The sequence below is a fragment of the Nothobranchius furzeri genome, chromosome 2, assembly GCF_043380555.1.
Source record: "Nothobranchius furzeri strain GRZ-AD chromosome 2, NfurGRZ-RIMD1, whole genome shotgun sequence".
NCBI lineage: Eukaryota > Metazoa > Chordata > Actinopteri > Cyprinodontiformes > Nothobranchiidae > Nothobranchius > Nothobranchius furzeri.
This window is the reverse complement of record NC_091742.1, coordinates 76519882-76537696: the sequence shown is the minus strand read 5'-3', so window position 1 is coordinate 76537696 and position 17815 is coordinate 76519882. Positions and strand designations below refer to the sequence as shown.

Genomic DNA, 17815 nt, shown 5'->3' with positions numbered 1-17815 from the left:
CCAAATAACAATCAATAAACACACAAGCATCCTTTAAAAAAATCCAAGCTGCTTGATTATTTTTACAGTCAACATCCTAAACAACTCAAAGAAACCACCACGTCAATAATGTAGCATTCTTTGGATTTAAGATCTCTGATAAGTCAAGATGTACAAGGTCACATGTGCATTTAATAAGTTACAGCTTCTTATGTTTCACAGTAAATCTTTCCAACCTCTGGTTTCAGAAACAATCCTGAGCTCTGGAGGTGGTGAGACTTGAGAAGCTTCTACTGCAGTGTGCCTTCAACTCCTTGCCTCAAACATGGAAGAAGCTCCTGATATCCACCTGTCCTCCTTCTACTTTAATCCCACTCATCTCTCTGTTCCATCAAGTCCACTTGCTCCAAAGCTACCTTTCACTGTTCCATCGCCCCAGTACCAATTCTCTATTCTTTTGCTTTACCACACTTTTCTCCATCCACCCTATCAAGGGCTCCTGAAGTCCCTCTTGGTTCCCCTGACCCTTCTGTGTTTCCTACCCTGCCAAGCGCATGCAGCCTGGTTTAAGGTTGGGGTAGTGGGACCGTGGGGGTGCGACCCCATCTTTGGGAAGGCCTTTCCGAATGTAGCAGCACAACTGGCTGTCAGCCGCATCAACAGAGATCGCTCGCTGTCCTATGCTGCTACGTTTGACTATGCTGTGCTGCAGGTGGGAGATTTAAGCCTTTAATAAATCCTAAGTTTTGCAATTCTCTTTTACGTATGTGGATATCTCGAGAGTCACGCAGTTAAGTGGAAGTGTGACAATCTCCCCAATTTAGTGTTGCACCTGGTGGTTTTAGTCCCATATCACATCTCTCAGTAGCTGTTCATGCATGCAACTATAATCAACCTGTAAGATGTAACCAATTATCCTGCAGACTCACCTCGATTTCACACTGGAAGTATCAGCGGCACGAAACGGTAGTGGAACGGTTCACTCGTAAACTTCAAAGCGGTCCTTTTCACACCGGGAGAGTCTTGGCCGTGGCATAACTTCTTCGCTGTGCTCCCTACTTAACTCATGAGATAACAAGAACCCACGAGACTTCAAAAGTCATGGTTTGATAATGCAGCCCACCAAAAAGAAGGAAATCACGTTTGATATCGCTGTTTGATGTCATATAGGTTGTTGTTCCTCTCCACTGCCATGATTAAAGCCATGAAAAACACGTGAGCGACATATATATGAAATAGCATAGCTGCAGTACTTTTATTTTGAAAATTATCAGGGTTTTTACACTGAAACAGTGTGTGATTTCCAGTCTAGCCCTTTCCCTGCGGAAATTGACGAGTTCCAGAAGCAGCTCAGGGCAAAAATATAACCCGATCCTATCTTCAGCGGCGTGCCACTTCTAGAATGTGCTTGAAAATTGCCGCGTCGTGGCGGATTTGAAACACTCCATAAACTATAATGGATTCTATTTGAAGCAGTGACGTTCCGCACCACTGATATTTTGAATGTGAAATCGAGATCAGACTGTTGGCACCACAAAGATAAAATCCTTCTGACAATGCATTTACACCAGATTGGAGTTGGGTTGCAGAACCATGTTTCAGATATATATAACAAATTAGTATCTGCGTACAAAAGGATCATATTAATAAGGAGTAAATGTGCAATTAGATCAAATTGCTGCACATCAGTGCAGATGTAATTGGTCATGTTTCTCCTCTAGTATCAAATTTCACTGTCTATACCACTTTTTTTGTTTTTTACCAACAATTGCATGCACCCACATCCTTCAAAGCAATTGAAACAAAAGTTACATCCCTGACTCACAAGGTTTATTGAGCCAAGACGTTCCGCTATAGTAAATCCCCAACAATTAGAATATGGTGCAAACATTCATTTATTTCATTAATTCAGCATAAAAGGCGCAAAAAAGTAATATATCAGATAGACTCATTAGATGCAAATTCAGATATTTCAAGTCGTTATTTGTTATAATTATGATGATCATGGCTGACAGCTTACGAAAACCCCACATTCAAAATCTCAGACAGTTAGAATACTGTGAAAAGGTTAAATATTCTAAACTCAATATTCCATTTTTTGAGTTTCACCTTAACATGTCTTCTTTCAGGAACCTTGTGAGACATCACGGGGACTTGAGGCATTTGTGGGTTTCCACACCAAAGCCTCCGCTTTCATTGGACCTGGCAATCCTGGATACTGTGATGCGGCTTCACTGCTGAGTAAAGGCTGGAACAAAGTAGGTGGAAATGTGAGAATGTTGGATTTTTGAAGGAATGATGAATATTTAAACATCATGATAAACTCATTTTCATTTATGTAATGCGTATTAGAATAAGGACTTAGTCATCATAGTTTTGCCTCTACAATATTCTTCAAGGCAATATTTCCTTGGGCTTGTGTTGGCTACGAGTTGGACGATGTCCGGATCCATCCGACCTTCGCCAGATCTATGGCGAGCCCTACTTGGGTGCTCTACAGCGTCATGAGCTACTTTAGGTGGGCTCACATTGGCATCATCTCTTCCTCTGAGGATATCTGGGTAGATACAGCGACAAAGGTTTGAATGTCCATCTTTTCCCATCTCTCTATGTGAAAATCAAACATGCACTTTAACCCTCCCACTGTTTTTATGGGTGACCCCATGAGGAAAGTTAACCACTGAGCAGGATTGATGGTTTATCCCTTGAGGTCCACGTGGCAGGGGTGAGGTGGTGCTCGCTCCTCACCCCTGCCACATGGACCCAAGGGATAAACCAACAACCCTGCTCAATGGTCAACTTTCCTTAAGGAGTCGCTCCCATTAGGACAGTGGCAGGGTTAAGTAAACACTAGACAAGGGGTATCACAAAGAAGGAAACCAGATTTGTTGAAGTTTTAGCAGCATGAACACCCATTTGGCTTGCTTTTCCTCTTTTTGCCTAGGTGGCAGAATCCTTAAGAAGCCATGGTATGCCAGTGAGACTGGTTAGTTTCATGGAGAACACACCTCATGGCATTAGACGAACTCTGGCCAAGGTTCGCAAGATGAAAGAAATACGAGGTGCAAGTACTTGTGTGTAGTTGATACAATATGCTAAATTACTTAGGTGATGTTTTCTTAATGTCATAATAAAAACATGTTGAAATTGAAATGGTCCAACTGAATGTGTCAACTTCTTTGATATTTTGACAAAAGCTTACTCGTCTTCTTTGATGTGTTAGTCACGCTTATGAAAGATATGTTTGCCACAAAATATAAAAATAATTTCCATATAAAATGAGTTGCCTTTGTCATCTGACTGACTCTGATCCTCTGTGTTATGCCCTATCACAGCTGTGATCCTTTGTATGCATTCTGCGCTGATCGGTGGTTCGGCCCAGAAGCTCCTCTTGGAAACGGCCTACGACATGAAGATGATCGACGGCTCCCTGGTGTTTGTGGCCTATGACACTCTGCTCTACAGCTTGCCCTACCGCAACGTGACCTACCCAGCTCTAAAGAGCAATGACAAACTCTTGCGGGCGTATGATGCTGTGTTGACCATCACCATCGACTCTCCCAAGGTGTCATTCTATGAAGCCTACAGAGAAGCCATGAACAGAGGAGAGGTGGCGAGGACATTGAATCCTCAGCAGGTCAAACATGAACCAGAAGTGGCAGGAGACAAGCAATCATGGGTGTTACTCGCATAAGGAAAGATGCTGACCTTGGTATTGGTTTGCAGGTGTCTCCATTGTTTGGTACCATCTACAATTCAGTCCTGTACATGGCTCATGCAGTGCATCATGTTCGGCAGTCTGGAGAATGGATGTCCGGACAAAACCTGGCACAACGGACACGTGACTTGGAGTTCCAGGTAAAGAGAAGACTGCAATTTTTAAGTTTACTGAGTCAGGCCGCTAATTATGAAACCGATTTTGCCCGATCTTGTTTATGCGATCATTGACTAAAGATCACGTTTTTAGGTGGTTATTGGACAGTGGTTATCATTCATTTAGCTGAGAAAATAAGTATGTTTTCTAACGTGTACCTTTGTATTCATGTTTTTCTACTTTATCCTTCCTGACATAACAAAATAGCTTCACTCTAAACAGTCTCTGTAGGTGTGCCCCAGGGTAGCTCATCACCACCAGGGTGTGAATGGGTGAATGACTGATTGTGTTGTAAAGCACCTTGGGGGGTTCCAGGACTCTAGAAGGTGCTATCTCAAATACAGGCCATTTACCATTTAGTCGTTTACTTTGCAGGGCTTTAGCCACTCTGTCAAAACCAGCAGCTCTGGAAAGGTCCAGCTTGACTACCTAATCCTGGACACAGATGGGTCCACCTTGCATCTGATGCCAACATACAGGTAGACATGTGCTGGTGTCCTATTTTTGGTGTTTCATCAGCAGAGAAACATCTAAAACATGCAGAATTTGAGTTTAAAATTGGACATAACTGTTTGAGAAGATATTCTGAACAAAATTAAACACTGATCTAAATAACCCATGATAGCCTTGACATGGAGATTGGGATGGTCCGCTTCCTGGGTAAAGAAATTCACTTCCCAAAAGGCTATGGACCTAGAAGAGATGCTGCCTGCTGGTTTACTCCTGGAGTCATCTGCTCAGGAGGTGAGGACTAGACTAACATGAAAATCTATAGAGAATGATGTGTCGTCACGACATCTGGATGTTTTGAAGACCTTTACCAATCACAACAACTAAGAACTTACTTTTGGTTTAGTTAAAAAAATTACAACCGTAAACCGTTATTTTTTTTTCCCACAAATTAAATCTACAATTATAACAACAACCAACATATACAAGTTTTTTTGTTTGTTTTCTTTGGCAGGTGTTGATCTGTTGTTGACCTTCAGCATGTTCGTTGGTTCCATTGCTGCTTCTGTTTTAGCTGCCTTCCTATTGTACTGCATCAGGTACATAATCACAAAGACAATTTCACTAAAGCAGCCTAAGGTCTCAAGCAACAAGGACAGATATGCATTTGCAACTTTTTATTCACGTTTATCTCTTGTTTCCCAGACGACGAATCAATCAGATTCGAATGGTCAGAGGTCCCAACAAGATTCTGCTGACTCTTGATGATGTCACATTTATTAATCCATCTCTAAGCAACAAGGTCAGAGTTCTAAACGCCACTTTTATTTGGTTTGGCTGAAAATCTGGTCTTGGTGATCTTAAGAAATGAAACCCACAGACTGGCTTCCAACTTAAAAACATGCACATACTACAAACACTTTCCTTCCTGCAGAAGCTGAGTCTGGATGACAGCCACACCAGCGCTGGCAGAAGCGTATCTGAACGTAGCATCAACACATCCATCTCCTCCCAGTCCCCAGCCACATACGAGAACTCTAATGTGGTCATTTTTGAGGTGAGTCAGCCAGGGATGTTGTAAAATAATTAACGCGAATCAAAAGCCCAGAATTTAGTTCGTGACAGAGATTCAAACAAAGATCAAGCATAGAGCCGAGAATATGTGTTAGGATGACTTTTAGGCCATATCTTACTCTATATTTAAAATCATTTTTGTTTAGGCTCGTGTCAATTTCGCTGTAATGATGGAGTCGAAAAGTTTGTTGACTTATTCTTCTTTTCAGTTTGAAAATGCTGAAAGCAGACCAAAGCATTATCTCTTGTAATTTCTTTTTATCTTTATGCCAAAATAAAAACCTGAACATTTTCCAAGAATTGGAGATTCCGATGGGAATCAGCTGTTTCTAAGTTTAACATGCCAAGAGCATACAAGCATTGAGTCAAGTTGGCAAAAAAAAGTATATGTACATGTGAGAACTAAGCTGCGTCATACTGATCTTACGTTTACTATAAATATGACCATATCCAAGCAACTCTGGATTTTGTCAGAAAGATTGTTCAGTTTTTCTTGTGTGAATTTTAATAAAATGCCAGAGAGAAGTCTTAATTTTTAAGTACTTTATAAGGACTCAGCCACGTCACTGTCGGCCATCTTGAATTGGGTTGTTCCCAAAATGTAGAGTCGTAAATGTAGCTGTAAGACATTCTTATCCACTGAATAGTTCATCAGAGAGTTTTCTAAAAGACGAATGAGCACATGCATAGACCCCTCATGCTTTTTTATAACCAACCAAAAGAATAATGTAATATTTATCATACGCAGCCACAGACAGAAAACACTAAAATGGTGGTCCACAGTTTGTCAACAATCGCTCAATCACAGCAAATCCCTTAACCCTCCCAGTGTCCTAATGGGTGACCCCGCGAGGAAAGTTGACCATTGAGCAGGATTGATGATTTACCTTTTGAGGTTCACGTGGCAGGGGTGAGGTGGTGCTCACTCCTCACCCCTGCCATATGGACCCAAGGGAAAAACCATCAATCCTGCTCAATGTTCAACTTTCCTCACGGGGTCACACCCATTAGGACAGTGAGAGGGTTAAAAGAAGGGTTAGACAGTTTATGATGTACAAATTTCTCCTGGCTAAATTCAATTTCTTCTAAACTGGCCTGCATTCATCAAATGTATGTTTATTTTACGATTTCTCCACCAGGGGGACTGGGCTTGGCTGAAGAGGCTTCCTAATGGGAAATTTGGCAACATCAACCCCAAAACCAGTGATGTGTTCCAGCTGGTACGGGACATTGTTGAAACACATTGAGGATCATGCTCAGCCATTAGTGCGAGAAGCAATCCAAACCCATTGTTTTGGTGAAAGGACAATTTTGCAACTAGTAACTTCACACAAACAAAAGCAGTCAGCATAATACTTTTTAAAAAGAAAGGTTTAAAACCAAATATATTTTTGCTATAGCAGGATTAAAGAAGTATAGAGTTTGTTTTTTCTGGTATGTACAAATAACTGTTACCATAGAAGTCAGCAAAATTTTTAAAGGAAATGTCATTATTTTTGGTAATCCAACAAATTAACCTCCTTACAACATTTGTCCCAATTTTTGGTTAAACTCACATTTTAACTAAACACTGAAAAGGGAATGCAAATCTGTCATGTCACAGGTGTTGATCCAAATGACGTATTCTTTCTGCAGATGAAGGACATGCGTCATGAGAATGTCAACCCTTTCCTGGGCTTCTTTCACGACTGTGGCGTGTTCGCCATTGTGACTGAGTTCTGCTCCAGAGGCAGCCTGGAGGACCTGCTGTTGAATGACGACGTCAAACTGGACTGGATGTTCAAGTCGTCTTTGCTCTTAGATCTGATAAAGGTACATTTTGGCGTTTAGGAGGAAAGTAAAACTCAACTCAATACAATCAGGGAAAACATGGCATAAAACCCTTTATTTTTCTTTACTACTAAAAATGGAAATGAAAATAGTCTTCTACCCTTATTTTCTGCATTAGCCATAGGTAGAAAATAGACTGGGAAAGAAGAAGCCACACAGATCTATGTCACACTGAAAATTAGCATTAATGGACCCTTCCATATTGACTCAAGAAGAGGAAAGCTGATGTTGGTTTAGAATGCAGGAAAAACCAGAGCATGTCTAGTAGTAGAAGCTAACCATTAGCATTAGCAACTCCACCACACAGCAGAACTCCTCCAGGCTTGTGTTACTTATGGAGATAAACATCAATTTTGTGGAGAAAATTAAGCAGTGGTAGAGTTGCGTTACCCCGGTTTCACACAGAAAGCATTAGCGGAGCGGAAAGGCAGCAGAACGTCACTGCTTCAAACAGCATCCATTATAGTCTATGGAATGTTTCAAACCAGCAGTGACGCAACAAGTTTCAGGTGTGTCCCAGAAGCGGCACGCCGCACCGCTAAATATTGGATTGGGTTCTGTTTTTGCCGCCTCTGGGACACATTGTTTTTCACAGTTAACATAGGGCTAGACCAGAAATCACACACGGTTTCAGTGTGAAATCCCCAGTTATTTTCAAAATAAAAGCAATGCAGCAATGCAATTTCATTTGTATGTAGCTTACATGTGACCCAATGGCTAATTTACTCCCAGTATCTTTCCATAACTGCAATATATCAAACATGATTTCCTTCTGTTTGGGTTAATGGCAGATTGGATTTTACTTTGAAGTCTTGAGGCATTATGTGATCTTGCAAGCCCAACGAAGAGCACAGCGAGGAAGCCATGCCAAGGCCAAGAATCTCCCAGTGTGAAAAGGACTACTTAGAAGTTGTTGTCGTCGTCTTCCTCTTCCTCCGCTTATCCGGGTCCGGGTCGCGGGGTCAGCATCCCAACTAGGGAGCTCCAGACCATCCTCTCCTCGGCCACCTCCACCAGCTCCTCCGGCAGGACCCCAAGGCATTCCCGGACCAGATTGGAGATGTAAACTCTCCAACGTGTCCTGGGTTGACCCGGGGGCCTCATGCCGGCAGGACATGCCTGAAACACCTCCCCGGGGAGGCGTCCAGGAGGCATCCTGACCAGATGCCCAAACCACCTCAACTGGCTTCTTTCGATCCGGAGGAGCAGCGGTTCTACTCTGAGTCCCTCCCGAATGTCCGAGCTCCTCACCCTATCTCTAAGGCTGAGCCCAGCCACCCTACAGAGGAAACTCATTTCGGCCGCTTGTATCCGCAATCTCGTTCTTTCGGTCATTTCCCAAAGCTCATGACCATAGGTGAGGACTGGGACGTAGATCGACCTGTAAATCGAGAGCCCGGCTTTCTGGCTCAGCTCCCTCTTCACCATGACAGATCGGCTCAGGGTCCGCATCACTGCAGACGCTGAACGAATCCGCCTGTCAATCTCCCGATCCCTCCTACCTGCACTCGTGAACAAGACCCCAAGATACTTAACCTCCTCCACTTGAGGTAGGACCTCTCCCCCGACCCGGAGTTGGCAAGCCACCCTTTTCCGGTCGAGAAACATGGTCTCAGATTTGGAGGTGCTGATCCTCATCCCAGCTGCTTCACACTTGGCCGCGAACCTACCCAGCAAGAGCTGGAGGTCAGACCTGGTTGAAGCTAGGAGGACCACATCATCCGCAAAAAGCAGAGACGAGATTCTCCGGCCACCAAACTTGACACACACCACACCACGGCTACGCTTAGAAATTCTGTCCATAAAGGTAATGAACAGAACCGGTGACAAAGGCAGCCCTGGTGGAGTCCAACCCTCACCAGGAACAGGTCTGACTTACTACCGGCTATGTGGACCAAACTCACGCTCCTCTGGTAAAGGGACTGAATGGCCCTTAACAGAAAGCCACCCACCCCATACTCCTGGAGCGTCCCCCACAGAGTGCCCCTGGGGACACGATCAGAAGCCTTCTCCAAATCCACAAAACACATGTGGATTGGTTGTGCAAACTCCCATGCCCCCTCCATCACCCTTGCAAGGGTATAGAGCTGGTCCACAGTTCCACGGCCAGGATGAAAACCACATTGCTCCTCCTCAATCTGAGATTCAACTATCGATCGGACCCTCCTCTCCAGTACCTTAGAGTAGACCTTTCCAGGGAGGCTGAGGAGTGTGATCCCCCTATAGTTGGAACACACCCTCAGGTCACCCTTCTTAAAGATGGGGATCACCACCCCGGTCTGCCACTCCACAGGAACTGCCCCAGATGACCACGCAATGTTGCAGAGACGTGTCAACCATGACAGCCTTACAACATCCATAGCCTTGAGATACCCAGGACGAATCTCATCCGCCCCCAGGGCTCCGACGCTGTGTAGTTGTTTGACTACCTCAGCAACTTCTGCCCCCGAGATTGGACAGTCCATCCCCAGGTCTCCCGGCTCTGGTTCCTCCTCGGAATGTGCATAGGTGAGATTGAGGAGCTCCTCAAAGTATTCCTTCCACCGTCCGACTAAAGCCCCAGTTGACGTCAGCAGCTCCCCATCCCCACTGTAAACAGTGGGAGCGAGTTGCTGCCTTCCTCTCCTGAGGCGCCGGACAGTTTGCCAGAACCTCTTTGGAGCCGATTGATAGTCTTTCTCCATGGCCTCACCAAACTCCTCCCACGCCCGAGATTTTGCCTTGGCAACTGCCACTATTGCACCTCGCTTGGCTATCCGGTACCTGTCTGCTGCTTCTGGAGACCCACAGACCAGCCACGCCCTGTAGACCTCCTTCTTCAGCCTTACGGCTCCCCGAACCTCTGGTGTCCACCAGTGGGTACGGGGGTTGCCACCACGACTGGCACCGGCCACCTTGCGACCACAGCTAGCAACAGCCGCCTCAACATTCGCAGAGTGGAACAAGGCCCACTCGGAGTCAATGTCCCCCCACTGCTTTCGGGATGCAGTCAAAGCTCTGCCGGAGGTGGGATTTGAAAACCGTCTTGACAGGTTCTTCTGCCAAGTGTTCCCAGCAGACCCTCACTATGCGTTTGGGTCTGCCAGGTCTACGCGGCATCTTCCCCTGCCATCTGATCCAACTCACCACCAGGTGGGGATCAGTTTACAGCTCCACTCCTCTCTTCACTCAGGTGTCCAAAACATACGGCCGCAGGTCAGATGATACGACTACAGTCTATCATTGACCTGCGACCTAGGCTGCCCTGGTACCAAGTGTACCGATGGGCATCCTTATGTTCGAACACGGTATTCGTTATGGCCAAACTGCGGCTTGCACAGAATTCCAATAACGAAACACCACTCGAGTTTAGATCAGGCCAATCAGTTCCTCCCAATCACACCCCTCCAGGTCAAGCTGTCATTGCTTATGTGAGCATTGAAGTCCCCCAGCAGGACAATGGAGTCCCGTGATGGAGCACTCATCCCAGGGACTCCAAAAAGGGTGGGTACCCTGAACTGATATTTGGCCCATAAGCACAAACAACAGTCAGGACACGTTCGCCGACCCAAAGGTGCAGGGAAGCTTCCCTCTCGTCCCCCGGGTTAAACACCAACACACAGGCAGAGAGTCTTGGGACTAACAAAAAGCCAACCCCAGCCCTCCGCCTCTCACCCGGAGCAACTCCAGCAAAGAAGAGTGTCCAACCCCTCTCAAGGACTTGGGTTCCAGATCCAATGCTATGTGTCGAGGTGAGTTCGGCTATATCTAGTCAGTACCGCTCAACCTCTGCTACAAGCTCCTGCTTCTTCCCTGCCAGCGAGGTGACGTTCCATGTCCCAAAATCCAGTTTCCTTGTCTGGGGATGGGACCGCCAAGGCTCCCGCCTTGGTCTGCCACCCGATCCACGCTGCACCGGACCCTTCATGTTCCTCCTGCGGGTGGTGGGTCCACAGTTGGATGAGCCCATGTATCCGGTTCAGGCTGGGCCCGGCCGGGCCCCATGGGCGAAAGCCCAGCCACCAGGAGCTCGCTCACGGGCCCCAACCCCAGGCCTGGCTCCAGGGTGGGACCCCGGTAACCCTCCGGGCCAGGTACTCCGACTCTTTGAATTTACATCCATGAAAGATCCTCTGAACCGTTCACCCTTCACCTAAGACCAATTTGTCATAGGAGACCCTACCAGGGGCACAAAGTGCTCCAGACAACATAGCTCCTAGGATCATTAGGGCACTCAAACTCCTCTACCATGATAAGGTGACGGTTCACGAGCATTAGGGCAGTGACGCAACAAGTTCCCGGTGCTAAAAGACTCCAAATCCTGCTGTTTTTGCCCCCCCACTCCTCTAAAGATCTTCTACTTCCTGAAACAGGAGCATGAGAGCTTTTTTACCTCAGAGAAAGACTGACAAGGTATTCATTTCTACTAGAGGCCACTGAAAAGATGTTGAACAAACTATTGAACTTGGTCAGATCATACATTTTGGTGATTTTTTTCCTCAGGGTATGAAGTACCTTCATCATCACGGGGTGTGTCACACTCGTCTAAAGTCTCGTAACTGTGTGGTAGATGGGCGATTTGTCCTCAAGGTGACAGACTATGGCTACAACGAGGTCCTGGAGTCACAGAGGTTCCTGTTTGTTGAGGCACGTCCAGAAGGTGAGGTTGACTGGGATTTTTTCACCCTTCTCTTTTCCGTTCGCACCTGAAATAAAAACGTTTACTTAGCATTTGTATTAGAGTAAGGGACTGGTACCCCGCCGCAAATCTCTTGAACATGGGTTGACTTGAAGGGGTTGGATGGAGACTACAAAAAACAGAGCCTGCATTGGGACTGGGGTCTTGCAAGCTCAAATCTAGCTGACGCTAGCGGTTGTAATACTTCTGTGGGTGGAAGCAGGCTGGTAAAATACAATCTGTTAGTCCCAACATCGTCAGTTGGATGGAGATTACAGCTGACGTTGGTAGTAAAATTAAGACTGGCTTGTATTAACTTACAGAAAAGGACGGAAAATCTTATATGTAGGAATGCTTGTTCTTCTGAAATGAAACACAACATGTTTCTCCATGTCCACAAATGATTGTAATACATGTCCTTGTGCTTTATTAAACAATGCATCTGTGGGTGGAGGTAGGGTTAGATGCAAACATTGTAGGAGTCAGTGACAAAAACAGGTTGTGGGAGTGGGCAGTAATGGTTAGAAATTTATTAAGAGTGGGATAAAACTAAAACTGTCCTTCACAGCTCTCTAACTGGTATTGTTGTATTGTGTTAAAGTCAGAAAGTAAACCCTTTACTGGTTGTTCCAGAGCTGTTGTGGACTGCTCCTGAGATACTTAGGAGTGGACAGCCAGGACTCCATGGAACTCTGCCTGGTGATGTTTACAGCTTTTCCATCATCATGCAAGAGGTGGTGATTAGAGGACCTCCATTCTGCATGTTAGACATGTCTGACGCAGGTGAATTGGTTTCTGCTTGTGTTAAACACAGATTTATGTGTCCTACTAGCATTATATAGAGTTGCAGAGCATGCTTTGATTTGAGAGAATTTTTGATGTGTCAATCAATCTAACCCATTAAATATGAGGGGGATGGTGGGGAGGGATTTCAAACTCTGTGCCCAGGGGCCTCTGTAAACATAATCCAGCCCTGAGGATGTGTCATGGCAGTAAGCCAATTATGACTTCTAATTACAGTTGGAATCCACATACAAGTGATGTTTTGTGTGCTTTAGTAATCTTAGAAAGGCTACGTAAACCTCCTCCTTTGTGTCGTCCGGTGGTCAGTCCGGATTACGCGCCGATGGAGTGCATCCAGCTGATGAAACAGTGCTGGAATGAACAACCAGACAAAAGACCGACGTTTGAGGAGATCTTTGATCAGGTTTGAATGCAGCTCTACTTTCTTTATTTCTTCTACTACCGTTTTGGACTAGACATACCTAATTTAATTTAGAAAAAAATATGTCTGAAACACTAATTTGAACATAATGGTTTCAATCTATGGTCAGTTTAAGAACATCAACAAAGGAAAGAAGACCAACATCATCGACTCCATGCTGAGGATGTTGGAGCAGTACTCCTCTAACCTGGAGGAGCTGATTCGGGAGCGAACAGAGGAGCTGGAGATAGAAAAACAGAAAACAGAGAAGCTTCTAACTCAGATGCTGCCTCCGTAGGTTTTGATTGTTTTGTTTCGGCCATGTTAATACATGTATAGATAATAAACCTGGATCTTCTTCCACCAGGTCTGTGGCAGAAGCTTTGATGGTGGGTGGGACAGTGGTACCAGAATACTTCGACAACGTGTCACTCTATTTCAGTGACATTGTTGGTTTTACCACCATCTCAGCCAACAGTGAACCAATTAACGTGGTTGACCTCTTAAACGACCTCTACACACTTTTTGATGCCATCATAGGAAACCACGATGTCTACAAGGTAATCGTTGCTTAGTTTACTTCAGTTCTGGCTACAAGAGCAAATCTTTGATGATGACTTGTTTCTTATTCTCTGGTGTTCTGCTTTAGGTGGAGACGATTGGTGATGCCTACATGGTGGCTTCAGGTGTACCTGTTCCCAACAGCAACCGCCATGCAGCGGAAATTGCCAACATGTCTCTCGACATTCTCAGTGCTGTGGGATCGTTCAAAATGAGACACATGCCTGATGTTCCTGTGAGAATACGCATAGGACTCCACACAGGTGGGAGACAATGGGGCTTTTTGGTTTTTGGGGTGTTCAGTTACCTTTTAGACATTGAGATGACCTGAACTTTACATAGCCCAGGAGTTAGAGAAGTGTAAGTGCTAGAAAGGAGAGAGAATATCATGATTCAGGGTCAGTACTCCCAACCCTAACCAAGTAAAGAATGGATCACCAAACGTGGGTTAGCAATCAGCTCTTGCCCCATGTAGGGGAGTTTTAGTAATGGAGCAGAAGATTGGAATCTTGCTAATCAAATGTGAAAGGACAGCTCTTTAGAAGTGAAATGATCTCTTTAAGGCCCAGTCCACCTGGCAAGATTTTTGGATTGACGGCAGATTTTCAGAACTCGAGAGACCACGTACATAGTGATAAAAAATGTATATGTTTATGTTTATTTATTTGGCAGACGCTTTTATCCAAAGCGACTTTCAATTTATAACCTATAGGGCATGTTGTATATATCAACAAATATATATCACGGATATAAAAGTTTTGATCTTACAGAGTGTGGTGTGCGGCCATGTGGCAAAGACAACACACTGTACAAACAAACCTCACTCACGTAATTTCCCAGGTTAGATGAGAAATCATGCAAAACCTAACGCGACCAAACCTGATTTCAGAGTAAATAACTATGATCAAATATTTGGATCCACCTTGCTCCTTGGAGCATGCTTGAGTCTCCTCACTTTCTTATTGGCTACACATCACATGAAACAGGCTACACATGCACACTGTGGTGTCGGACCAAGATAGTTCAACATGTTGAATTTCCCAGATTTTTCATTGAAGTGGTCCTGACATCCGTCTGAGCAGACCAGAGAATCCCTTGTCCTACCAATCCTACCAACCTTAAGACTGTCGGGAGGGGTTGGAATCGGACAAAAAGTGTCGGAATTGTCTTGCCATGTGAACCAGGAGTAAGTCCAAGTGCTGCTCTTCAAGGTCATAAGATGTTGATTGTACGTATGTGCTGGGCTGTAGGTCCGTGTGTAGCAGGTGTGGTGGGTCTCACGATGCCGCGCTACTGTCTGTTTGGAGACACAGTAACTACTGCCTCTCGTATGGAGTCCAGCGGGATGCGTAAGTTAATCAAAACAACTGACCGAGTGCTTATGTGTGAACTGACCAGACAAAAAGGCAAACTTAACAAAATGTAAGAAATGTTTGTTCACCAAACGTCTCCTTAATCCACAACCTGAAAGCTATCACTTTTTGGTCTTTGTTTGTTCAACAGCCTACAGGATTCACGTCCACCAGAGTACCGTCAAGGTTCTGAGGGAACTCAATCTTGGCTACCAGTTGGAGTTAAGAAGAAGGACAGAAGTTAGGGTACATGTCCTCAACATGACAGCAACAGAAATAAAATTTGCCATTGTGAAAAAAATGTTAGCTTGTATTTCTGTTTTTTGTTATTGTTTTTTTTGTTTTGTTTTTTTTTTTTTTTTTTAGGGAAAGGGAATAGAAGAGACATACTGGCTTGTAGGAAGAGATGGGTTTACCAAACCTCTGCCTGTTCCTCCAGAACTCAAGTCTGGGTAGGAATGAGTTTTCTTCATGTTCCTCCCATGTTTGCTTTCCCTCCTTACTCCTCCTTTGCTCCTTTTACCTCTTTTTCTCAACCTCTGTCCTACGTTGTTCTACATTCTGAGTCCTGCACTGGTTTTTTAAGAAGTTTCTAGCTTTACATTTGAATTTGGTTGTAAAATTAGCCATGATCAAGCCCATGTAGTTGATCTAGATGTCCTAGAATGGACTTTATTTTTTGAACAAAGCTGTAACAAGACCTTAACTTTAGATGCTGTTATTTTGTCAACATCTGTACTTTATCAGAAGTTAGTAAGTCTGATTACGTAAACAGATACTTCCACATGCTGAGATGGCTCTAGTTGTAAAAGACCACATCGGTGAAGTTTGAAAAATCCCTTATGAGTTGGGACTCTGCGGTATTCAGTTGAATCTCTCTGAGGAACTTTCAGGGAAAAATGTCTTGATTTTCCCATGGAAAGCTAACGTTTAAATGCACCATTGCCTCACATTTCCTTCTACAGTGGAGCTAAAACATATTTGGTAGCCACCAATTGTGCAAGCTGTCCCACTGAGAGATGTCTGTCACTTTCATCAAACATACACTTCAGCTGTAAGAGACAGAAAGTAAAAAAATCCCCAAAATATCAATGAATGTTTTTATTTTTTCAAATAAAATAATTTGTAAATTCACGCAGAAAATAAATGTTTGATCAGTAACAAAAGATCACCTCAATACTTTAATTCAACCTCGTCTGGCAAAGACAGAGGTCAAACATTTTCAACAGGTCTTCACTAGGTTTGCACACACTATTGCTGACATTTTGGCCCATTCTTCCACGCAGATATTCTCTACAGCTGTGATGTTTTGTGGATATCAGTGGGCAAAACAGATTTTTGACTCCCTCTACACTACAGATTCTCAGTTGGATTGGGGTCTGGAGATTGGCCACTGCAGTGCCTTGAATCGTTTTTTACATAGCCACTCTTTCATTGCTGGGCGATGTGTTTGGGGTCATAGTCATTCTGATAGATCCAGTTACATTTCATCTCTCACTGAGTACGTTTACATGCAGCCAATATCCGGGTTATGATCGGGTTAAGGTCAGTATTCGGGTTTCTGAGTTGATCAGAATAACCCGTTTACAAGCATAAATAGAAAGAGTTACCTCTAACTTGCATAACCCGATTTAAATGCGGACGTTTGGGTAGCGTCAGGATGTATGGACTACGTCCAGACGCAATATGCGTCATTTCCGGTTCTTCTTTTTCCGGTATCCGTGAAAACAACAACATGTTTCCCAGTTCGGAAGAGATAGCGACCGCGTTTCTTTGCGCCTTAGTTTCTTCGTCACTCCAAAAGTGTGGTGCTGTGCCGCGACTCGCCATTTTGCTCCCGACTTGTTGTTTACTTCCGGTGTTCTGGCGCATACAAGACATCCCGCTACTCAAAAGATCAAGATTCCTTGCGAACAGAGCATGCGCAGAACACACGCTTTGATGAGGGTATCCCGGTATGCGTTTACACGACCAAACATTCGGGTTAGAAAAGGGTTAGCCCAGGTGTAGTAACCGGGTTTTTAAAAACCCGGTTATGAGCATATCCGGGTTTTTGGCGGTGTTTAGAAGGACCTGCGGAACCGGGTTATTGTGAATATTCGGGTTTTGAAATGGTTACTGGCTGCATGTAAACGCACTGACGGATGGAAGGTGGTTGTTGCCCTGTATCTCATTATTGTCGCAAAGTGTGGGTGAATGTGTGATTGGTTGTTTGTCTATGTGTATGTGATTGACTGAAGATCTGTCCAGGAGGCACCAGCTCCCCATGACCCCACTGAGGATTAAGTGGTTTTGAAAATAAGTGAGTGAATGAGAGGATAAAGTTTGTCCAAAGTAATCTGGTAGCTGCATAGCAGAGATCTTTTGCCATCTAAGTACTGATGGTCTCAATGGAGTGCCTTCATTAGCTTGAAGCTAAGGGGTTGTCTAAGTTTCATGATGTAGAACTTTTTAAAAGACTTGAACTGTTCGCGCGCGCTGTGATCATGGTGTTCACTTCATCTCAACAGGCAAATGGCCCATGGTCTGCAGATGGCCGAGATAGCCCAGTACAAGAAACGGAAAGCCGCGAAACAACAGCAGGAACAACTTGCAAAGAAGAAAAACTGAGGTAATGTTATGCATTACCAAACAATGTATAACATTACTGGCCAAGTTGGCAACGTGACTCGTCCTTTGGCAAACATAGCCTGGGGATGAACTGTCTTATGCTGTTATTGCTGTTTGTTTAAACTTTGATGCATCTTGAATGAAACCCTTTCAAAGTTTAGGAAGAAAACTTGGCTACAACAAGAAAGAGCTGGTCATAACTTGGCTTATATAAGAAGCCCTTT

At 44.5% G+C, this 17815-nt stretch overlaps 1 protein-coding gene across 1 annotated transcript; it reads left to right on the top strand.

The window, feature by feature from the left end:
- Nucleotides 1-234: 234 nt before the first annotated feature.
- Nucleotides 235-17591, top strand: gc2 (guanylyl cyclase 2). Its single transcript, XM_054747467.2, has 23 exons — nt 235-691; nt 2109-2237; nt 2379-2558; nt 2924-3041; nt 3315-3616; nt 3706-3837; nt 4229-4332; nt 4479-4597; nt 4818-4902; nt 5009-5105; nt 5238-5360; nt 6517-6597; nt 7013-7189; nt 11690-11846; nt 12498-12647; nt 12923-13071; nt 13199-13362; nt 13436-13628; nt 13718-13892; nt 14880-14978; nt 15133-15227; nt 15348-15433; nt 17492-17591. The coding sequence occupies exons 1-23, from the start codon at nt 305-307 to the stop codon at nt 17589-17591; spliced, it is 3402 nt and encodes a 1133-aa protein (XP_054603442.2). The 5' UTR covers nt 235-304.
- The last annotated feature ends 224 nt before the right edge of the window (nt 17592-17815 follow it).